Below are 24,860 nucleotides of genomic sequence, written 5' to 3' on the forward strand. Positions count from 1 at the left end.
AGGAGGAAAAAAGAATCCAACAAAAGAGTTTTCTTCGGGTCTCTCTTTCGGAAAAACACGGACAATGTGCACGCGTGTATGAGTGGCTCTACCTTCGCGAGTGGCCGACGTGAGGAAATTGATGAGTCCGCCATGGGTGTAGTGGTGGCTGGATTTCTCTGCTTCCAAGCTGCGAATACTCTCGCGTCCAGGGAAAAAGATACACACGAGAAGCCGCGCTCTGGCTCAAGCGCTTCAAAGAGAATTTCATTCTCCACTGTTCACATCTCCCAAGACCTTTGGAGGAGAAACATCTCGTGCCCTGTCCGTGGATTTTTTTGTGCGCCACTCATCCTGGACTTGTTCAATAAAATCTTTTTTTTTCCTTGTGTGTCCATCTCTGTGCAACTCCTGTGTCCTGACCAAAGGAGCGTTATCCTTTGTGGTGTGTTTTACTGAAAAAAAAAACTTTTATCAAGTTTTATTTTTGTGATTTTGTGGATTTATTCGAGGAAATTCTTTTTGTCATCACCTGGATGAGAAGTAGTGATGGGAGATTTTGGATGAAACCCAAAAGGACAATAAGCGATACCTTTGGAAAATAAAATCCTGACTAATAATATAGTATAGGTAGCATTAATGTGCCTTCAACAAGTGCTTTGTTGTATATAAAAAAAAGAAGAAAATTTTAATCAATTTGTGTGAAGAAAAAAAAAAGATTTGAACACCTTGTGCAAGAGAGGGGACAAAAGAAAATTCTTAATAAGCCTCCAAGGATCATTGGGGTACAAATACAGAGGACTAAAGTGCTAAGAGTGGCTTTATTGCAAAAGTGAAGACTGATCGAACCTCTCCAGATTTTCCGAGCAAATTATTTTTGCAGCTGAAAAAAATGTCGATAGTGATGCGCTTTTGTGGCAAGATAAGGAATTTTTCGCACTCAACTTAATACAGCGAACTCCGATATTTTCCTGCAAGATTCCTGCATTTGCAATTTTATTGCATTTTCATCTTATCAGCTCCTCAGTCTACGATTTGGTAAGTCCAATCACACATTTTGTTGTAACTCTTTGATATCAAAAAGTGATTTTTTGTTGAGCTCTTCTGGGCACCAAAGTGGTGATCTCACAGATTTAGCCATTATTTCGAAATTAACAGTGATTTTGCAGAAAAAAACGTTAACCATTTAAAAAAATTTTTTTGGTAATAAAATAAACTTAATAATTTCGGATTATTGCGGTACGTGAAAAATGGGAATTTATCCGATAAAAGTTCCAAAGCCTCATTTTTTGAGGAAGATAATTTTCTGTGGTTCTCACGAAGAAAACCACTAAAACGATATTTCCTCAATCTCTCTTTGTATCACAGAGCTAAAACCAAAAGATTATGATTGAAAAGTGGGGCTTTTTGTCGTCTGACCAAGATAAGGGATTCAACAATGGTGCAGGCAAAACGCGAGAATTGGAGATATTTAGAAAACATCCAGACGTTTCCTTTGTTGGCGTCTTCTCATTTTCTACGTCTTAAGATTTTTTTCTCCAACAAAATTCCATCCCTGAACTTATTATGATTTTAGTGCATTTTATAGTTTAGATTTTTCTTAGGATGCGTATTCTTTTCTATATTTTACAAAGTCGCAAAATGTTCTATTTGATTTTTACTGAAAGTTTTAAAATTCAAAGTGTTGAAATTACATTTTTCCTTTAATTTTGTGATGGACATGAATTGAAATTTTGAGATTTTTTAAATTTTGGTTTAATTTTTATCCCAAATTTTCTTGTAGTTTTCTAAAAAAAAATTCTTTTCATCGAGACTTTTAAATTTCCTAAATATCTATTAACTTTTTTAGCCAATTTCTTCTCTTTTCTTCACAGTGTCTTAGTCTGCTTTTTTTATGTATATTTGTTGATTTTTATTAAAAATATTTTTTCAGAATTATGTAACTAATTTTCAATTCTAAAAAAAGAGGAAAATAGGGTAAAATGTAACAAAATTAATTGAAGAAAATAGATAAAACTGTTAAGCACAAAGAAGTCTCCTAAAAATATCATTTTAGGTCTTCATACTCAAAATAAACTAATAATTGTATAATTAATATTAACTTCAATTTTCCCTCCCAGTAATTCTTGCTCGCGCCTATATAGGTGAGAGAGAACTTAAATACCTTTCTGAATGGTGTTGAAAAAATTACAATTTTTAATTTTTCTCCCCTACCTGCAAAAAAAATCTACTCACTGTGTATTTTCACTCTCGCCATGTTGCTAATTGAGAAATGATTTTCAGTGAAAATTAGTTTGAAATTTTCAAAGGAAAAATCATGTCTTTTCCCCTCATCTTTGGCGTTTTTTTTTTCTTATAAAAAATAGAAAAGAAAGCAAATTGCGAGAAAGAACGCGCGCGCGGGTAAATTTGGTCTAATATGGAAAGAACATTAAAAAAAAATGTTATTGTTTCAATGTGCCATTATTTAATGACAAATCGTGATAAATGTGTTGAAAAGTATTTCCATATTAATGCCACAGTCTTGGCCACTATCAACACAATTTAAATGGTGAAAAGAGCGATGTGTATGGGAGTGACATGAATAATTTTCTCCCCACGTATATACATGGCATTTTTCCCCCGCATTTTCATCATGTATATGTACATATGTATTATGTGGTTCTATGTTGTAAGTATGGGAGCTCTCTACTCACCCCCCATTTGGACTACCCTTTTTTGAGTCGCAAAGGGAGGCAAGCAAAGTTAACAAGGGGGTACACATTCAACGGGCAACGGTCAGTGACAAATTGGGACGCGTGGGAAGTGTGGGCGTCGCGAGGATGTCGGATTTATAGGGCGTGGATGGGTGAATGAGGGTGAATCCATCCTCACCCACGAGAGAGATTTCATTCGACGAAATAGTCCCTTTGTGCACTCCATCTCGTCCAATCATTCACCTCCAGTTCTCGTCTCTTTCTTCAAACACTCCTTCGTCCAATCTCCACCGATATATAACAATTTCAGTCAGCCCAAAAAAAAGAAGAAGAGAAGAACATCAAGAGATGAGAATAGCACCCAAGGATAGAAGAATGAGAAGAGATGGAAAAGCGCTAAGATGACTCATTAAAATATATCACACAATGGAGGAGGGTTTGATTTTTTTTCCTTTGCCACAAGCACGCTCAGATGACTCACAAAAAAGAGAGAGCACTACTACAATTGATCGATTTTAGCTGAACTTTGTTTTCAATTAAATTCTATTTTATATAATACTCACTTTGGATTAAATTTTATAGGGGAGGATGGTTTAATCTGACCTATTCAAATTTTTATAAGATAAAGTTTATAATATTAAAATAAAAACATTTTTAAGAGAAAACGTTATCAGAAAAACTTCTTATATAGTTCCCCAATACTTAAAAAAAAAGTCAATTAATTCTATTCCTTAAATAAAGAATGTATACCCTAAAACACTAGTCTGTAAAAGGGTGAAATAAATTATTATTAAAGAATGTATAATCGACTACATTAATGGATACGATCAAAAAAATATTGAGCCCTTTGACTTTTAAAGAAGATTCACAAAAGAATTGACGAGCACATTGCAAAGACTTCCTCCATTGGTTTTTAGTTGGCATTTTCGGTGGAACATTTTTCGTCAGTGATGATGAAAAACACGAGAGAGATGAAAACGAAATGAAAAATAATAAAATATGGCAATAAAAGTAAAAATAACGAAAGAAAAAATCTTGCGCGCGCATCGAATCGTAACGAGTAAACATTAGTTGGATGCCTCCTCCAGTGTAGCTCTGAGTTTATGTTTATCTGCTTTTTTTCTTCTCCACAATTTAATCTATATATATGTAGCCTTTTTTGTGTTACGCTGAGGCTGATCACGATGATGATGGTAGCTTCACTCCCTCCGCAGTCTCCCCTTTTTTTTTGGTTTTCGGTGTGTGTGACTCGCAGACTCAATTTGAGGCCCCGAAATAAATGGAGGAAGAAAAAAAGAAGAAGAACCAACAGGCAAGTCCGAGACGACGAAGAAGAATCGAAAAGGAAGAAGACGAGAGATGAGACTTCTACAAGATGATCATCACGGTGAGAAGTCAGTGGAATTGTGAATAAATTACTCTTGGGCACCATTGTTGGGCGACACACCAGGGGAGTTGAGGAATGATAGACCAAAGAGCTCCAGGGAAGACCAAAACGTGCACAAGAGGCGGCGAGAAAAGCCACAGAATGAGGGAGAGATACCTGAGAAGGTAAAAAAAAAATGCTGAAGAAGCAATAAAAATCATCAAATGGCCATGATTTTTAATACTCTATAATGGATGCGAAATGGGGAGTCGTTTCCCTTCGTATCTTCTTTTTTTTCGGCTTCTTCTTCCTTCCCCCATTCTCCATCGCTTTATCCTACACCGCGTTCCTTTTTTTATTCTTCACTCTCAACTCACCTCTGTTGTTCCATCGAGCCAGCCAGCCATCTCTCAGGGTCTTTGTCTCGGGGCATGCGGAGATCACTCCACCAGACTCGTCTCGATAGGTATCTTCAAGACATTTTAATGATCCCAAAGTGCGTCATTTGAGTCACTTGAGAAGAAATATATCGTGCATCGTATGGATAACTTAACGCCAAGAACTTTTATTCTTTAATTTGGTTGCTTCAGCAGTCTCTGCTGGACTGGATGATGATCATATTTTAATACGATGGGAACCAATGGGAACAATAATAAATTTTAAAATTATATTCTCTTCTTAAATATTTATTTTATAAGAATGTGAATTCTTGTGTAAATTTTCGCGAAGTTTGACTTTAAAAATTGTCCAAAGAAGTTAATTTTCTTATCTGAAATTCATGAAATTTCGCAAAGGATCTATGAAATTGCTCCTATAACCAAATCCGTTTGATTTTTACTAAAATGAAACTTTTTTTTGCCTATTTGTCAACCGTAAATATTAAAACTGATAAAAAAAATTAAAAATTATTCTTAAAAATCTTTTTTATTCCCTTGATTTTAAATGTTAATTAATTGCTTTTGGAAATCTATTAAAATTATTGTTTTTAAATAATATTTTATCAATTTTGATGCATCTTTATAAAAATAAAAGTAAAAACTGTAAGAAAATTGTTTTTAAAACATTCTGTCTTTAAGAAAATCAAAAGAAAACAAATAAAGTAAATATTTTTTACCTTATTCAAATTTTCTGCCATAATTTTGATTTTTGGCTAAAATTGTCATGGAAAAGTGAATTGAATAATCTTCTAAACTCGCTTACTTTATACGCAAGGTTTACGCAACATATAGAGGAAAAGAATAGAATCAATAGATTTTCTTAGATTGAAATCTTCTAAAGATCACTAAATCTACATGAAAATTCAATTTCATTGCCAATAAATTTTATTTTGATTTACTGAGAATTTAAATGAGTGAGAAAAAAGGCGTCATTGAGTGCCATGTTTTTTTTTTAAATGGAAAGATTACAAAATATTCTCATTTAAATGAAATGTAGCATTTATTGTTTTTGTTAACTTAAAATTCTTGAAACATCACATGCTGGCTCTCTGTTTAGAGATATCCAATGCTAATGAGTTCCCCCCTCACAACTCTCAGGTCGATCTCAACCTCCGGGATGAGTGTGTTGAGAGTACCAAATTCAGGGAAAGAAGAAGGTACCTATATACACCCGAAGCGAATGGGAATCATTAAAAAGCAGTCAGCAAACTGACAACAAAATTCAATGACACACCAATTAGAATAATAAATTACCCCCATATTCACCTGCGTCTCTCTCCGGAACTCATACTCTGGGCGCTGTGGTGTGTTCTCATGGTCTTTTTCCCTCTTCTGCGTCAATTTGCTGGGCTGATGTTTTAACGCGCTCCAATTTTAAATGCGACGTCGCACTGAGACTCCACCATTGCTCCTATATCTCGCGCGTTGTGTGAGCTCACAGTATGTGACATCCATGAGAATATTCTCTCCCTGGCCTCCCACCCTCTCGGCTCAAGCCTACATACATGCCAAAAAGCCCTCCTCCTCCCCTGGTCACCCATCCACGGAATATATATTCGCCTGGTTGGGGTTTTGTTTGGAGAAATCGCGTGTAGTGGATGAATTTACTGCAGTCATTCGCCCTCATTCCACATTAACAACATCCGCGCTATATATAATATGGCTCCTCGCATTATATATAGCAATCGCTGTGACGCGAGGGGAGAGAGAAAAAGGGATTGACGATGGATTTCCTTTGAGTTCTCTCTCAGGTTTTAACGACATTAGCATTTGGGTGCCACCCACGTACGCAACCCACATGAAAATTTCCTCTCCGATTGATTGTCAACACCATTTTGGGATGATTCTCACTTCTCACTGTATCTGCCTCTTCTTCGTTCCCATAGGTTCGCGTCTTCTGTTCAAAAACCAGTTGGGCATACCGAGAGCAAAAAAAAAGAAGAATCAACATGGAGACGCAGATAAATGACCATCTCAGAGCCACATTTACAGCATAAAATCTCCACACTTCGCATGGCGAATAAACAAGGTTTTTTTTCTGGTGGTGTGTATTGATAGGTTTCCACCCCTAAATGCACATGTCTACTGGTTATGGAGCCTTTCCCTTATTTTTTTATAAGAGGGCGAGAGTAGCTGGAAAAAAATCTAATAGGATTTCGTGGTTTCAAATGGAACTCACAGGAGAGGAAAAAAATTGTACAGCAGGTGTAGAATTTTCTCTCTGGTTTGCTAGTTCCCTGCGTCCCACCCGATGGTGTGTGCTACATGCAGAGACAAGGTGAAAAATTGTACACATACGTCGCGAACCTGAGAGGGTGGACTCGGGTCCGGAGGGGGAGAAAATTGTGCACATTTGTCTGTGGTTCAATGTTGGTGAGGTGGAAAAAAAATCTACAACAGCCAAGGGGAACATAACTAACTCTTTTTATTGTCCCTAATACTGATATGAATATATTTTTTAAATTGTTTGGAAATGATAAACAAGCATCTAAGATACGATAGAATGGGGTGAATATGATCATTTATTTGGTTATGAAGTTTTATCTAAACAGATTGATAACTTTCTTTTAAGAATATCATTTTCATTTTTCTTTAATTTCTTTAAAAAATAAGAAAAGTATTAAATTGGTACATCATTCAGAAAAAAAAGCCTTTTGTTTCCGAATTTGAAGTATATTCATTAAATCAACAAAAAAAACTAAAATAATTAATTCAAAATTCATAACCAAATCCTTAATTTTTCAATCTTTATAATTTTCCTCACTCGTTTTGATTTTTCTTTAAAAATTTAAAGTTAGAAAGCGTTTAACGGATTATAGTGCTTGATAGAAAACATTTTTAAGCCCCTCGGCGGATGGTCGCCCTCAGAAGCATAATGGAAGAGAACATTCGCTTGGAGAGAGTTCAATGATATGAAACGCGAAAAAGACATGGAGGACAGAGAGCTCGAGTGAGAGAAAAATCGATTTAATAAGATTACAATTTCATGCATTTATTCGTCCATGAGTTGTATCCCCCTTCTGATATATGTACGTACATAACATACATATATGCTGTTAGGGGGTGTGTTGGTGGGAAAGACGAAGGAGTGCGCCATTTTATCTTGGAAAAATGTTGACGCATGCAAAAAAGGTTGGAAGACGAAGCCAGAGAGAAGCCCCAATTCCTGAAAATAGAATCCAACCTCCTCATCGTGTCTGTTTGTCCGCGTTGAGTTGCTAAGAGACGAACTTTCGAGTTTTAGACCCATCCATCCAATCTATTCACGGAAATCTCTCTCACACCCACACCCCCTTTTATATGCGGTGTATGCTGCTTGAATATAAAGGGGAGTCCTCCCTCGTGGTTGCTGTGTGCTGCTGGCTTTTCGCCACCGCACCGAGAATGACACACGAAATCCCAAAACGAAAAAGCCCACCCCTCGCGGGGGTGCTGCTATATAAAGTACATATAAATATACATTATGTATGTATATATTTTCTGCGCAAACCCGTCTTCGTGCTTGGCACACAAATCCCAGGGACATTTGTAGCATTGACTCTTCCCCAAGAAGAAGAAGGGTCCTCCACACCACCCACACCCACCCACCTGGCCGACATCCATATAATTCAAGGCAGGTGAGACGCAGAGGTCTCTCCCACATCTCGTTGGCGTCTCGCTGGGGCTTCTCACAGCCACGATATTCAGATTTTGCGCACAATTCCCTTCCAGCACCCACAATCGATAAAATGTTCCGGCCAGAGCGAGAGACACGGGCATTCCGAATTGTTTCACCTCTCCCATGTTATGCACAAATGAAAAATTCATCTTGAGATTTTTTCTCTCTTTTCAACCCCATGCTCACTCCTCTCACCCTTTATGTTGCCGCCCTATCATCCAAAGCAAATATGTTGTTGGTTGTTTTAGCGTGGAATCTAACTAACATTATAACATGTCATTCATTAGGTGCTACAGTTCTAATACAGAAAAAAATGCTTTTATAACACGCAAAAGCATCTTTTTTCGTGTTAAAGATTATAGGAATTATGTTAGTTAAATTCTCTTTGCAGGATCCGTGAAAGATTCGTTTTTTTTAAATATTTTGTTGAAAGTTTATTTTTTTCACTCCTGGATATTTATTATGTACATGGAAAACTCACATTTAATGTCGTTAAAACATTTAGAATATTGTGTTTGGAATTATGTTACAACAACTAAGTAGTTAATTAATTAGTCATTAGTTTAATCATTTAAGATAAAATCACTTTGTAAACTAATGCAGAATATTTTCTCAAGTAGGATTTAAATTTTCGTTTTGTCACACAATAAAATTTATAGTTCAATGCAGACAATTTTCCAAGAATTCATTCAGAATTTCTTTTTCAAGAGTAGACAAAAAAAAAGTTCCTTTCTTTAACCCCATTTTGTTTGTGCTATATATAGGTAGTTCCACGTGTAGTGATTAAATTATTAATTAAATATTCTTTGTCAATGTTCTTGATTTTTCAAAGTTACAAAATTGCGAAGAATTGATTGAAATCCGTTGGAAATTTTTGCCATTTGGTTAAAAATTTCAAGCAGAGACTAAAATTCTCTGTTCGTTGGGGGAGACGCCATCAAGGGACGCGCAGAAAACGAAAAAATGTATATATATAGATGAGTTCCAGGAACAATTTTCTCTGGTGTGCCTTCTCCCCTTCAGGTGTGCGGGTTCTTCTTTTTTTTTTTGTGGGAGCTCGTGAGTTGAAATTTGTGGTGGGATATCATGCAAGAGACGACGACGATGATGATGATGATGGAGGAGGGCAAAAGATGGAAATCCCCATTGCGAGTGAGTGAGAGGTGGAAAAAGGTGTGCCCGCGGAGGGTGAACCGCATTACAAGAGCCATGGAGAGAATGCGGGAGAGAAGCACAGTGGAAAAATCTTTGTGGGCTCGTTTTGAATCTATTGATTGGTCTCCATGCCAACCGACAGGGTCACACACAAAACTCACCATTTGCGCCTCTCTTGCAAACATCCGCCACAAACTTTCCTCCCTGTCCATGCAGAATGACAGACAACCATCCCCCTTCACTGGGGTGGATTATATATGCTATATAGTATACATTATAGCAAATCTATGTACATTTTTTTCTCCGTCAATAATCATCACATTATGATCTTTCCTGCCTGCCACACAAGAGCCACGAAGAGGTGGACAAATACCAGTCGGAGTAAAATTATTCCAAGAATCCATCGTAAAAATGGGCTCTATCTGGCACAAGGTCGCATTTAGGCATATTTCCTATCATCTTCTGGTGAGTTTCTTATACCTATATGGGACGCACATGGCCCAAAAGTTTGTCAGCCACCACTTGTCCTCCTTCAAAAATAACCCACCTCCCCAGAAGCAATTTTGGGTTGTCTTTTGCAACAACTTCTCTCTGCAAAATTTCTCATCAGTCTCCCTTTTAAATACCTCCTACTGTTTACCACTAAATAGTGACCCTCAGGGTCTTTCTGCATCGCCTGATTGCTTTTTGAGATGAAACTTGCTTCCATCGAGGTATAGAGAGCTGTAAGTATAAGAAAAAGCTTTTAATTGTGTTCAATCAAATTCTGCTTTATAAGTTAAAAAGTCTTTAAGACATTTTAATAAAATGTTCTTCCAAACTAAACTTTTGACTAAACTATAATGTTAGCATTAGTTTAGACAAAAATATCTGTTTTATTTAATTTTATTGCAGTATCTGTGGTTCTTTATACATAGGTCTAACCACCTAAAGATCTTTAGGAGAAGAGAAAGTTTGAAAGAAAAATTGAGAAATTATTTTACTTTATTTTTCGTTTTTACGCTCAACAATCTCTATAAGTTAGATCCTTTTTAAATCGTTCAATTCATTTATTCCAAATAACTAATAAATAAAGTTAGCACACATTCGTACTTAAAATATGTTCTTGACGAAGTTACTTGGATAACAGTGAATACTTCTTAGGGATTTGCTAAACCCTCATTAGGAAGGACGCCCAAGCTTGTGCCACAATCAGTTTTTAACGAGTCAAGAAGATAAATTCCTTAGGGTTTTATCTCCATCTCTCTCTCTCCTTTTAAGCATTGAGCAAGAAGTCACTTTTTCTTGCTGAAAATTGGGATGTGATCTCCACATGATTTTCTTCAATCTCCACAGTTATTTTTCAACAGTCACTCTGTGCAGACGTCTCGAAGAGAAAATTTAAGAATTTGTTTAGCAAAGAATTTGTTCGCCAGTTTTTTTTACAACCAAAAATATTAAACTTCAACTTTTGATCTAATTTATTGATAAAATCAATAATTTAAAGTTTTTTATGTGAATAAAAGATATTTTTGTGAAGAAAAAAAATTTCCCAAGTAAAATAAGTAGTGAATCATTGGTCAATATGGATATCTTGTTTGCTGCAGACTCAAAGCGAGGTAAAATGTGGTAAAAGTATACAGTGTTAAAATTACTCTTTTTATGTAAAAACCGGGAGGATTAGTTTCGCGAATTTTCAGAGAAAAAAAAACTTAAAGAGATGAGATAGAAAAAAAACCGCGATATTCGAAAGATTTTGAGAGGTGTGAGACAAAAGAGGCCCAATAAGTGGGCAATAAACGCGAGAAATTCGGTGGCAAAAGGTAGAGATATTTAAAAAATTGTCTGTGTGTGACTTGCAGATCAATTGGGGCCTCAATTGAATTGCCCCTCCTGCATATTGCGCCATGATCGCCATCAGAGGCTTTTTTTTCCACCGCATTTGCGTCTCTTTTTCTTTAATCACGATGAAGCAACTCCGCGAGAGAGTGAGAAAAACATCCATTTTCGGGTTATGTGGGTGGAATTTGTTGCCGCGCGTGAAAAACTGCCACCGGATGTGGAATTCTCTGGGAGCAAATTCTCCTCTCGTTGACTATCGATTCGTCATGAAGTGCTTTCAATTTCTTGGTGCTTCCACTCAATAGGTGCCGCGACATTATTACCAACTTCTGTGTCTCTCGATCATTTTGCGATGTTGAGAGCTTACGTAAAAGACAAAAAAAAAAAAGATCAAGGGGGCATTTGGTCTCCATGTATGGGTGGGTGGGTGACAAAACAACAAATCACCTTCAGTGGAAATCTCTCAATCTCATGATTTTTTTCCGTGCTCCCAATCATCACTTTTGCCTTATCACAGACGCGCACAATGTGTCACGCAGTGTTTAACTAAAGATTTTCCTCGTGTTATCGAATGCGCTAAAATCCACCAAACTCTCCACCAAGTTCTCTCTCTATCCCCCCATTAATCCTCTTCAGGTGAAGTGTTGAGTATCTTCTGGGGCGTTTTACCTTCCTGGATAAAATTCAGTGCATGCGCATTTCTTTCTCTCAAAATGTTCATCCATATGAAGGGAATCAACTCTGTTCGCGCTTCTCCTCATCCTCCTGTACACACCATACCATCCTCCCACAAAATAAACACTCCTCCATATCTCTCTTCACCACCCAGTGAAAAAGCTCTGTGAAGCTGGAAAAGTGTTTTGCATGGGGAGAAAATATTGATGAATAATAATTAGGTTCTGTTACACCCACAGCAAATAAAGTATTGAATTTCAGTGAGATTTTCACTTTTGTGCCAGAATTTATTTTTTTTAGAATTTAATGGGGTATTTATTGAAATTTTATTTTTGTTTAATTTTAATTTTAAAATGTTTCTTAAAATTCAAATTTCTAATTCGAGAAAATTATTTATCTTAATTTCTTACGATTAAATTTTAAAATATTCGTTTTAGGTAAATAAACTCTAAAGTTATTTTAACATAGATTTTTTTTTTTTCAAATTAACCAGTTAATTTACCAGATTTTAATAAAAAAAACTTTAGTATCAAAGAGACCTCACATGTGCGCAATTTTATGTAGGTGTGTTACGACTACAAGAAAATTTGTCATGAGGGATTTTCCCGCCAAAAAAGGGTGCATCAGTGGGTGCGTAAAAAGAGAATCCCCCGCCTGAAGATGCAAAGCAAACGAATTTTCCCATTTGAGGCCCAGTTGAGAGTGGATAAAATTTTTAGAGAGTATGATTTTGAGGCACATTCTTTCCCTCCCAATCGTATTTACTTAATGATTCTGGTTATCAGGAGGTGAAACGACGAGAGTTGCACGTGTGAGAGGGGAGCCCATGCCGGGAGATGTGACACATCCAGGTATGAAACTCCACGAAATGTGGCACCTTGGAGCGGAATTGTGTGTAAATAACTGGGTGTGGTGTTTGTGCTATTTTTCCATTTAATATCCAACTCCTTCCCATAATTTTTCACTTTCTGTCTGGATTTTTCAAAGCTCGGGCATTTATGCAGAAATTTCACAAGAAATCTCTCTCGCGAGCAGATATTTTCTTGATCTAAACCACATTAAGACTCTGATGTCAATTTACCAAGAACGCATACTTCTCTGTATGAATGATATCGTCTCACGTTGATTGCTGATATCGGGCGCATGATGAAATTGTGATGATTGCAAAATCAATAAAATGTTTCCAACTGATTGTGATTCTCGGAAAATTAAAATTAAGCTTGAATAATCATGCAAAGAAATTAATCTTCCTTCACTTAAATCCTTGTTTGCTTATGTGCCGCTCTTTTGGATAATTTTTATGCTCTCTTATCATCAATGGTGATCACGCTAGATTTTTCCTCACATTCCCACGAAAAAAATCCCCTAAAGAGTCATCTGGGAGTGTCAGAGAAAATTGATTGTTTCTTATCTTCCTGTTCTGAATATTCTCTTTTCAATTTCATAATTTTCTTACAAATAAATTCCAAAATAACAATTTGGATATTTCACATAAATTAACCAACAAATGGATGATGAAGAGATCGAACCTCCTCTTCGGATATATAATGTTGATGTTTGCAATTGAAAGATAAACGTCTCTCTGTCCCACCAAATAAATGAGAGCTTTCACACATTTACGTACGTTTCTTATCAATCCCATGCGGTAAAATAATATTCTTTATTATTATTTTGAGTTTTCTAACTAATATTCATTCACTTTTTTACCTTTTTTAATGAAAAAATAACACATAATGTAGGTATCTTATATGGGATTTTCTGTTGATCATTTTAAATCATTTCAAATTTTATTTTCCACTCATAGCACACAGCCACAAAAAATGAGAAACTGCGTGCTCTCTTTCGTATCAGATTTCATCATTATATTGGGTTTTTTTGTGGTTCATATTAAAAAATGCTCAATGCCGCATTAAAATCACATTCCCCACCATAATTGGCAATTCCGCCAAAGTGGTAAATCATGGAGGTGATAAGACAAAGTCTAAAAACTTCCCAATCTCAAGGATTTCTCGTGCACCACCAATTTTCAGTTTGTCTCTGATTTATTTTTTTTTTTGTTTTCTTCAGAGGAAGTTGTGTGAGAGAAAAAATAGATTTGATGGTTATTTTGCGATTCAAAAGGAAGAAAAATCCATTTTATTCGTGATGATTGCCACGGGAGGTTGTTATAAAAAAAAAAGGGTAGGAAATTGGAGAAGCGGGACATACCTATGGCTCTTGAAACAAGAAATTCTATTTAATTTTATAGAGACATTGCGTGACTATCTGGGAAATTGATATAAAAATTTCAGGGAGATTGTATTGAAGAAGAAAAAAAAATTCTTGAAATCTTCTACAATAATGTGGAACGTAATCGCAAAGACTTTTTAGAGTTCTTCTTGCCGAATTTTGTTGGGTGTTTTCAGAGTTTCTTTTTTGAAATTTTAAATAAAATATACGATTATTCGATAGCTCATCTTTATCATTTTTTTTTAACTTAATTTCTTCTCAAAAAACTCAAGAGCTGAGTTAAGTCTTATCCCTTTGCTGTTTTTCTTGGGATACTCCAATTCCGTGGATTTCATAGAGAGAGGGTTAAGAGACAGAAATATGAGAGGGAAAGAGAGAGAGAGAGAGTATCTGAATTAAAAGGTAATTTTTTTGACGCCTTTTATCAATATTTGGAATAGAAGCACATGAGAACCAACGCGCGGGGAGATAAAGAGGTGACACATGAGAATATAATCAAACCATTCCCTATGATTTCTGTCTTATTTACATAACATCATTAAAAAATGTGCTATGATTCCCTCAAAATGTGTATGAGAATACAACACTCATTTATCGGGTGGTAAATATTGTAGCAAACATGGAGAAGAGATCAACAAGAATTCCAGAATGTGCGCCGTCTTCTCAGTGCGCGCGCTTTTCTTCCTTTTGCGCGCACCCTCCTCCTTATCCGAAGAAAAGTTGATGATCTCATCTTGAAGTTGATCCCCTGGTGTTGAGCTCTGCCTGGAGATATATGATATTGGACGTGCTGTGGGAGATTATACGCGCGGGGACTGTTTGGTCGAAGATATGCGATAAAAAATATTCTCAATCAAATGAGATTTCCAATATTTCCCCCCACAAAGTCGCCAAAGTCGTCCCGCGAGGTGCAAGGCGAGGTGTCTTGTTTATTTTGGCTGTGCAGAAATTCTACTGCAAATATGTGATAAGGATTGGGGAGAGATACATATAATACATAAATATATGTTTGTACATATCAAAGGGATCGGTGTCTATGTAATTCCAGGTGAGGCAAAATTCCAAAATTCACACTGAAAATTGGCTCAAAATGCCTCAAAGATGTGCCGAGAAGGTTTTTTTTTCGAGCACGCGTGATTCACCTTGCGGAAGTGCCTCATCTCTTCTTTTGAAGAGGAAATTGCACTTGGAGACAACGAGAAGAAAAAGCGGTCAGAAGTGAGATAAAAGTCATCCGCCCTCGCGTCTCTGCCCGCGAAAAAGTACCCACTTTTTTTTAGTCATCATCCGATAGATGAAGAGATCGTTCTTTGAGCTTTGCGCGAGAACAATGAGAGCCCAAAAGCGAGAGCAATGAGGTGAGGGCAAAGATAAGAGAATAATGCCGCCAGACTCGACTTTGGAGGAGATTTTGTCGTATCGGGACAGAAAAAAAATATTATTAACGTTTTTAATCTTTATCTCGCACCAACCTCACCTCACTTTGTTTGCACGATGTGTGTGTCACTATAAAAATTTTTACCTCCTCTCGCACGTTTCGCATTGATGATTTCGACACGAGGCGCAGAATTTTTCTTCTCAAACCAACATTATCGCATCTCGCGCGCTTGGGACCATAAAATTTCGCAAAAATATTATAATTGCTCCACAATTTTTTTTTTCAAAGTTCTTGTCTCTTTTTTTGCAATATTTGAGTTCTAAATTGGATATAATGAGACTCATGGGAGATAAAATTATTATTAATATTTATTTTATTTTAATTTTGGTTAAGCTTTTGTAAATCAAACTCCATATGTAATCTGATGGAGACGACTTGTTCTACCCGGCGTCTCCACTGTGGTCTTCGTGGTTAATATTGTGTTAACTTTGCTAATTCTTTAAGATCGCAAATGGAAGTGCCAAACATGCAAATTTCCCCTCTTTTAGTATCATATTCAACAGCTGATCACCAATAGTTATGGACATGAAAAATATGATAAGATTTCGTGATTCTTGAGGCTATAAAAATTCTATATTTTATGTTTTTGAGGGGCTAGAGTACAACGTACGATACGACCTTCTCTGCAGCCACATATTATATGAAAAGAAAATCACAAATTTAAATATATTTAAAAAAAAATATTTTTCATTCAATAATTCATAAAATAAATCTAGAATCTTATGAAGTTTTTCTTTGCAATTTTTTCTTGCAGAAGAAATGAAGCGTCAATTGCGAAAATATTCCACGAGCACCATGTCAGCAGTTCCTCCACCACCGCCCAATGTGAATAGTCAGACTCTGGTGTCGAGGACACCAGAACGACGTTCTTCGAGTAATTCAGATAGTTCGGTGGAGCCAATGGATGTTAGCTCTTCGATTAATCGAACGGCTAATTCGAGCACTGAGGCCTCCTCGACAACAGCATCGAGCAATAAGTTGAGCAGTGATCACAACGACACGGATCAGACGAATGATTCGGAGAGTGAGTACACGAGTCACACAGTGGTCCGGCGGGACAATATGCGTCAGATGGACACAACGAGCATCATGATCATGCGCAAGAAACAACGTTATGCCACGAAGAACAACAACAATGTACAGTACGGCTTCGAGGAGAAGCAACGCACCGATGCTGAGGAGTCAGAGGGCAAGACGAGTAGCAATCAGAGCCCCATTGAACGGGGTCCCACCGAAAATATCGGCAAATTATCAATGGGAGAGGACAAAAAGTACTTTTGTCCCATTTGCAATTCTCTCCTTGACACACAGCACGAATTCACAGAGCATATCCGGAGTCACAACAATTGTGACGACTCCACCAACTTTACGTGCCGTATATGCTCGAAGGTAAGATTCAGAGTTTCTCCTTGGTCCGCCCGGACGTACCAAAATATGATTTTTCTTTTAAATTAATTTATTTTTATTGCACGATCTCCGTAAGATATAAAATCTCAAATTTTATTGATTTCGAAATGATATCTTTATTTTGGCTGTCTGTGGCTTCGTTGCTTCAAAAAATCCATTTGTAAGATCATTTTCTCTTTTTTTCTTTCTTTCTGAATTTGTGCATTTTTTTATTAAGAGGAAATATTAATTGTTTCAATTTTAAAATGACTTCAAAGGGTTAATTGTGGTTGATTCAACAAAGATCCACGAAAAGAAATTTAATTAAAATCACTAATTAGGATGGCGAATGGTTAATTGAGTAATTTGTTCAATTTTTAATTTATAAATGAACTTCTTGAAATTTTACGTGCAAGACGAAAGAAGAGAAAAAAATTAAGTCATAAAGATGCAAAGCAAGTGTCTGTGAATGAGGTTTGATCTTTAGCACCTGTACCATCATGATTATCTCTGTTTTGGGCAGGTGCTCTCTTCGGCTTCATCTCTCGATCGTCATGTGCTGGTCCACACTGGAGAGCGTCCCTTTACCTGCAAGTACTGCCACGTGACTTTCACCACGAACGGCAACATGCATCGCCACATGCGGACGCACAAGCAACGCGGTGAGGGTGAGAGCTACGAGAGTGACGGATCCACGGATTCAAGTGGCAGCAGCAGCAACAATAACTACCAAAAACGAACCGATGGGAAGCGGAAGAGCAGTGAGATTGAAGATGTACCACCGGCGAATCATCTCAAGCGCAAAATCCGCACCATTAACAACAACAACATCGTGGAGCCGGCCACGAAGATTGTGCCGCAGAGTTTTTGCTGCCCCGTGTGCGATCGCAATGATTTCTCCTCGATGCTGTACCTGGAGCAGCACATGGATCAGGAGCATCCAACAGTACCGGCCAAGTGTCGTTTCTGCGATGTCGTCTTCAAGAGTTACAAACTCCTCAATGCCCATCGTTGCACGTCGAGTCGATCCCAGAATATCATGCAGGGCTTCAAGGATCTCACGTTCGTGGACTTCTCGTCCGAGAAGTTCCCTCTGATCGCCAAATCCGTCTGCGAGCAGAGCATCCGCACCCCGATTGCTAGTCAGAAGTTTGAGTGCTCAAAGTGCTATCGTGCCTTCCCGTGTGCCAGTGCTGTGGAAATTCATGCCAAGGAGTGCGGTGAGAGTGTGCAGGATTTTAGTATTCGGCGCAATAGGCAGAATAGTGAAACAAGCGAAGAGGAAGCAAAACGCGATGATTTCTTTGCTAATCTCGATCTGCAGAATAAATCAATGACAACGACAGCTTCCACCACATCCAGTGGGGCACTCACCCCACAATCTTCCCCCTCGCCCACGCCTGATGATGATCTCCACATGGATATCAAGGAGGAGATGCTACGAACACCCACAATGCACCATCAGGACTCAAAAGATCTCGCAGATATTCAGTCCATTATCAATGTGACGTCATCGGGGCAGTTTCTGCGGCAGCTTGAACGCCCAGCACCGTCAAAATCAATTGATCTCAATCTATCAATGGGCTCCAGTAAGGATGAGGAGGAGGCTCAAGATGCTTTCACGGCGGAATTCCGGAAGATGAAGCTACGAGGTGAGTTCCCATGCAAACTCTGCACGGCTGTCTTTCCCAATTTGAGGGCTCTCAAAGGACACAATCGCATCCATTTGAGTGCTGCCGGTGCTGGACCCTATCGCTGCAATATGTGCCCATACACAATCCACGACAAGGCTGCTCTCATTCGTCACATGAGGTGAGTTTTTGATAATATTTTTTTTTTAATTTATACTTTACTTTTGCTTAATTTAATCCACTAAAAATTGTGCAAAAATTGATCATTTTTTGAGCAAATATTGCACAAACCGATGGGCAGAGAATTTTGATTTTTTTCAAGCTTATTCTTTCAATCATTCTCCTTAAATTTGAATGAATCACAGAAGATCTCGGCGATCTCTTTTGTGCATAAATTTTAAACATTCATGAACCCATCAACTGAAAAATGTTTGTTAATTGATGAGAAGAGCATTTGGCAATGATCTCTCGCGGAGTTCTTCTTCGCATCTCTGTCTGTTCTCTGTCTCTCTGTATGCACACGTATTCGCGAGTATTTTGGCCCATGTTTCTGATGTTGTGCACTTCTCTTTGGGCATTAGCAGGACGCACAACGGTGATCGACCTTATGAATGCGCCATGTGCAATTATGCGTTCACGACAAAGGCCAATTGTGAGCGTCACCTGCGGAATCGGCACGCGAAGAGCACGCGAGAAGAGGTGAAACGCGCAATTATTTATCATCCATCTGAAGACTCCAGCTGTGATGATCCGACCAAGAAGTTGCAACTCTTCGGCTCCCCCGATTTCCCCGATGATGACGATCACATGAGCAAAGATCGCACCAGTACACCCGTGTCGCATCTGAAGGAGATGCTGATGCCCACAATGCTGCCGGGTGGGATGGCCGCGGCCGGGAGTGAGCCACCGATGAAGATTCAGGTGAAAAGCCTGGAGAAGCTCATCCATGCCAGCAGTGGGTATGATGACGATGAGGATGATGTGAAGGATGAGGAGCAAACTGAGGGGAATCGCGATGTTGGCAAACCCGTGGATCTATCAATGGATGCGCTGGATTTGAGCAAGAAGAGTACATCGTCGCGCGAGGAGAAAGATTCGCGGGACTCTCCGTCGCCACAGCCAAAGATTGACCTGGCAATGTTCGAGAAGAATCAGCAGCTGCTCTTTGCGCAACAGCAGCAGCTGCTGAATGAGACTTTCCCCAAAATTGATCCCGCCCACTACATTCAACTACATCAATTCTATCAGAATCTCATGTTCCACCAGCCGGGATTTCCGCTGCAGCACTTTCTGCTGCAGAATAGCCTCCTTGCTGGGCAGGCGGCGGCTGGTTCCAATCCAATGATGAACATGAAGAATTTCTTCCAACCACCCAAAGATGCCCTTCAGGCTGGGGCACAGCTACCACCCAGTAGCCTTTTGCTCAATCCCATGTTCACAGCTGCTGCCTCAAGTCCACCACTCACGAATCATCTCACGTCGCAGCAGAACTCCACCGGGGGTGCCAATCATTCTGCTTCAGCACCCAAAGCCAGCGATTCATCCCCCAAGCAACCCCAACAAATGCCCCACATTCCGCCACCTCATCAATCCACTGGTAAGTGCAAGAATTTCTTCTTAAATTCTTCCCCAAAAATCATGAAAGGAATTTATTAAAATGTTCCCACTCTTTGTAGGTCCCGTAAAGATGGTCATAAAGAATGGGGTGCTCATGCCGAAGCAGAAGCAGAGGCGCTACCGCACAGAGAGACCCTTTGCCTGTGAACATTGCTCAGCTCGTTTCACGCTACGTTCGAACATGGAGCGCCATATAAAGCAACAACATCCGCAATTTTGGGCTCAGAGGCAGCGCAGTGGCCACAACATGATGCGTCGCGGTGGTGGTGCTCCATCACAGGCACCAGCAACGCCAACCACCAACAATCACACCGTGCCATCGTCCCCAATGGCGGGAACACAAATGCCATCGAGTGGGACATTCGGTGCAATCTCGGAACACGTCAAATATGCCATTCTGGCGCAGCAGCTCAAGAGTCGCGATCCCTCGGGGAAGCTTCCTTTTCTGCCCAACATTCCATCTGGGCTCATGAGTAGCAGTAGTGCCTCATCGCGACCGAGTAGTCGACAAGTGGAGGATGAAGAGGAAGATCCACAACTTGTAATTGATGAGGATTCCCAGCCGGAGGATTTGTCTCAAATGCCAACAACAAAGGTGGATGATGAGCACATCTTGGCGGCTAAGAAGGTGGCTGAAAATATCCTCGAGCAAGCCATGAAGACGTCATCAGACAAGACATCCCCGTCTCAGGGAAATGCCCCCGAAGGACGAGATTCAAATGGGAAAATCAAAGCTGAAAATGGCACAAAGACCTTCAACAAGGAGAACCTCAAAGAGGAAGCTGATCTTGTCTCTGTATCCAGATTAGTGGATAATGCTACGAATCCCATGGCTTTTGGCAATTACTTCAGGTGAGAATTTAATACAAAAATTTAGATCAAAAATGTTTATTTTTTGCATAAACTTAACAATATTTTTTTCTTTTTCGTAAAAAATAGGTCTGATGCAAATTCTCAGGAGCACAGTGATGAGGAGGGACTTGTGGCTTCTGGGAGTGCATCTGAGAGCAATAATTCCGGCACAGATGACCCCAATCCGTCGCCTGTGATGCAAAAGAAGAAGTCTGCATACAGTTTAGCACCAAATCGTGTCTCTTGCCCCTACTGCCAGCGCATGTTCCCCTGGTCCAGCTCCCTACGACGCCACATTCTCACCCACACTGGTCAGAAGCCGTTCAAGTGCTCCCATTGCCCATTACTCTTCACCACCAAGAGCAACTGTGATCGTCATTTGCTGCGGAAGCATGGGAATGTCGAATCAGCCATGTCGCTCTACGTGCCCATTGATGATGTTCTCGATCCCACCAAGATCACCAAGGAGGACAACCCATCGTCCGTAGAGGAAGCACCCCCAAAATCACCAGCTGACGATGCTGCTTCCGGGAAGAAAGCCACCGCACCAGCTGATAGTTGTGGAGATGTTGGAACACTGAATCTTACAGTGCCACAGCTCAAGAGCACGGCAATTGAGACATTGGGACTCATCAGTTCGGATCTACCCTTCAAGTGCCATCTCTGCGATGGTTCCTTCCCGGAGCGTGTCAACTGCCTGGAGCATATTAAAAATATGCATACGCAGGAATTTGCACTGCTCCTCTCAAAGGGGGCCATTGAGGCGGAAGCAGAGGCTCAAACGGCTTCCGCGGAGGATGATGAGAAGAATGAAGCAAAGGGAAAATATCCTGATTACACCAATCGCAAGGTAAGTCCTAGATATCCTTTGAAAAGGCTTCCTCGGAATTTTTCTCAAGTTCCTGAATAAATTAATCTTAAATTTATTTATTTTTGCCGTCATTTGTAGGTGATTTGTGCATTCTGCATGCGCCGCTTCTGGTCAACGGAGGATCTTAGGCGCCACATGCGGACCCATTCAGGGGAGCGTCCCTTCCAATGCGACGTCTGCCAGCGGAAGTTCACACTGAAGCACAGCATGTTGCGCCACCAGAAGAAGCACAACATTCACGGAAGTGGAAATAATCAACCAAATAGTGCCCATAGTGCGTCTGATCTATCCGATGATGAAGCGACAAATCCCACAACGGCTCCCCCACCAATTGCTGCCAATTTGCCGAATCTCCTGAAGATTCCGGAGTTTATGGAGTGGAAGTTGCAACAGCAGCAGCAGCAGCAACAGCTGAAGGCACAAGAAAAGTTCTCCGCCATGACTGAAGGCAATGGGGCGAGTATTTTGGGATTGTTGATGAAGCAACAGCACGAACAGAGTGGCGAGAGTGAAGCATCTGATCTCATTGGGAATCTTTTGGGCATCAGTGACAAAGGGATCCTCAATAAAGTTCTGCAGTCCTCACCAGATGAGGCGGCGAAACTTTTGGGTGTTGAGAAGTAAAATCTCAATTTTAGCAGTTTTTTTAATGTGAGAAAAAAATTAAGAATGCCTTTAAACGATAGAATTAAAAGAGAAAAAAAAGAAGATAAAGAAAACGATAAAACCAACCGAAATTTATCTAGTCAGGTGTTTGATAAAGAATGAAAAAAGATTTAAAATAATTCCCGAAGAGTATAAGTTGTCTTTAATATTTTACAACGATTTTTGTGCTTTTTGTTGGACTTTTTTTCCCTTAATTAGTTTTTATTTGTCTTTTAGTCTAGTTGTGGTTTCTAAATGTGGACTTTCTTTAAGGGAAATAATTGAAAGAAAACTTATAAAAACGAATAATTAAAAGTCTGTGTAAAGTTTTAGCCTTTTTATTAGGAACTTAAAATAGGAATTTAAAAATATATATATCTAGGACGTGCCTATTTAAACGAATAAAACAAAAAAATCATGAAGATCATATTAAATATTATCCTAAATATTATTAACTATATAAAATATATCCTCTTATAGTATATAATGTTACTTAAGACTTAAATATCCAGAAGCAACTTTTTTCTACAACTTTTAGTTTAAATATACCGACGAAGATAAAATTTAAAAAAAAATGTTAAAATTTAAGACCTCAAAAATATTTACAAAGTGGATGGAAATAAAATCAAAATTAGCATTAAAAAAAAAAGCTTTCCTGAGTGTGGTCTTCTTAGGCTAAATTTAGTGATGATGACCCTTAAAAAAATATTAGAACTTGGATCTAAGATTTAGGGGGGGATTGATTTATTTTTTGTAGCGCGAGAGTCCGTAAGAAAAACTCATTGCTCGACAATTTTTAAATTTTTTGGTTTAAAAGATTTTTCAAAAAAAGTGCCCTCAATCTTTCGTAGCGAAAGAAATTCTTTGAGAAAATCAAATGAGTGGCCTTTAAAACAGACCAAAGTGGCTTAATAAGAGTAGACTTAAATATATACATAATGGAGAAAGAGAATAACGAAGAAGTAATTCTTAATTAATCGAGTGCTTGTGAAATTTTTCGCTTTTAACGAAAAATTAAAATATTTTAATAAATAAATAAATACCTAATAAATAAAATTGGGATCGATTCTGTGTAAAATATTTTCTTTGAATTTTTTTGGAACTGTTAAATCTTACAAATTTTATTCCAAGAATTATTGAGATTCATTTCTTATCTTTTCAAAAAATTATTCAGCAAAATGAAAAAAAAATCAAAAAATTACTTTTTTTTGACTCTTAAAAATTAATTTTAAAACAAATTCAAAGATTTTTTTTATCAGAATCGATTTCAGAAATATTTCAAATTTTGTGCCATTTTTATTGCACTTGGCTTTGTTTTAATTCAAATTAAAAAAAAAAGAATTTTTTCCTTTTTATGTGAGAACATTTTGCACCAAAATGGCACAAGAAACTCCATAGAAAAGCTTCTTAAAGAGCTCCAAAAAAAAAAAGGATTTACAAAAGAAGCATTTTTTATTCCTTTAAAAATGTGAGAGAAATTAAATAAAAAAAAACATATTACTACCGTAACTAGCTATAAAGAAATTTGCGTAAAATAAATCTATCCTTCATGTATAAATTAAAATTAATTTATTGTGAAAAGAAATAGATGAGACATATAAAGACATTAATACAGCATTTTACCAAAGTTGTAGACGCTTTCTTTGAATATTTCAAAAGGTTTGTAATTAATAAATAAACAAAGGTAAATAGAGATAAAATCAGACTTAAAAAATGTAAAATTATTTAAAATTACTTTAAATATCAATGAAAACAGCAAATACCAAAAAAAAATCTTATAAATAAAATTTTAGAAAAAGAGACAAATCAAAAATTTAAAAAAAAAATAATAAATTTTAAAAGAGATTTTTTCCAATTTTTGCTCACATATTCCACACACTCACACAAACCAACGGCTAATGCGGACAATTTAGCAAATCAGTCTCTAATTGATTACTTAATTCAAATTATAAAGAAAAACGAGTTCTTTGTAGTAAAGTAAAAACCAAAATAAATATTTAAGTTGCACCGATTTAAAGAAAAACTTAAACAAATCCAATAGAAGAGCCACCAAAATTTTAAGCACGACAAATTAATGTAAATAAATAGAAAACTAGCGAATAGAAAAGACATACAAAAAATATTAAATTTATTTAAAAATATAGAGGAAAAAACCCAAAATGTGTAACCAAAATTACGAATGTCTGAAGAAGAAAAGAAAACCAATAAAAAAGCAAAGAATAAAAGAATCTTCATTAGGAATTAATGGAATAAATAGAAAAGTAGAATTGTAGAAAAATCCCTCTTCTTCGGTGAATTTTATTCCACTTTTTGCAGTGTTTCTTGTGACCAGGAATCCTCTCTTAGTTTCAAAAAAAGACAACAAAAATCCTAGAATTAAAGAAAGAATTGTAATGATGTATTG

General features: G+C 37.8%; 1 protein-coding gene across 2 annotated transcripts; it reads left to right on the forward strand.

Moving 5' to 3' along the window:
• Positions 1-250: 250 nt before the first annotated feature.
• On the forward strand, positions 251-23,522 carry LOC129788935 (ras-responsive element-binding protein 1). Of its 2 annotated transcripts, none has more exons than XM_055825406.1 (7): positions 251-1,017; positions 16,209-16,843; positions 17,364-18,652; positions 19,053-20,068; positions 20,148-20,940; positions 21,028-21,790; positions 21,890-23,522. In XM_055825406.1, exons 2-7 carry the CDS (start codon positions 16,214-16,216, stop codon positions 22,433-22,435), a joined length of 5,037 nt encoding a protein of 1,678 aa, XP_055681381.1. In that variant the 5' UTR covers positions 251-1,017; positions 16,209-16,213; the 3' UTR covers positions 22,436-23,522. The 2 variants fall into 2 exon arrangements, with proteins under 2 accessions (XP_055681381.1, XP_055681382.1); XM_055825407.1 differs by having other exon boundaries at positions 19,056-20,068.
• Positions 23,523-24,860: the final 1,338 nt, after the last annotated feature.

This window comes from Lutzomyia longipalpis, chromosome 2 (assembly GCF_024334085.1).
Source record: "Lutzomyia longipalpis isolate SR_M1_2022 chromosome 2, ASM2433408v1".
Taxonomy (NCBI): domain Eukaryota; kingdom Metazoa; phylum Arthropoda; class Insecta; order Diptera; family Psychodidae; genus Lutzomyia; species Lutzomyia longipalpis.

Bases quoted from the DNA above. Each gene is read 5' to 3' on its own strand.
- LOC129788935 (XM_055825406.1), top strand. From the start codon at position 16,214: ATGAAGCGTCAATTGCGAAAATATTCCACGAGCACCATGTCAGCAGTT. The intron at 20,069-20,147 runs GTAAGTGCAAGA...CACTCTTTGTAG, and splicing joins GCCACCTCATCAATCCACTG to GTCCCGTAAAGATGGTCATA. The intron at 20,941-21,027 runs GTGAGAATTTAA...CGTAAAAAATAG, and splicing joins GCTTTTGGCAATTACTTCAG to GTCTGATGCAAATTCTCAGG.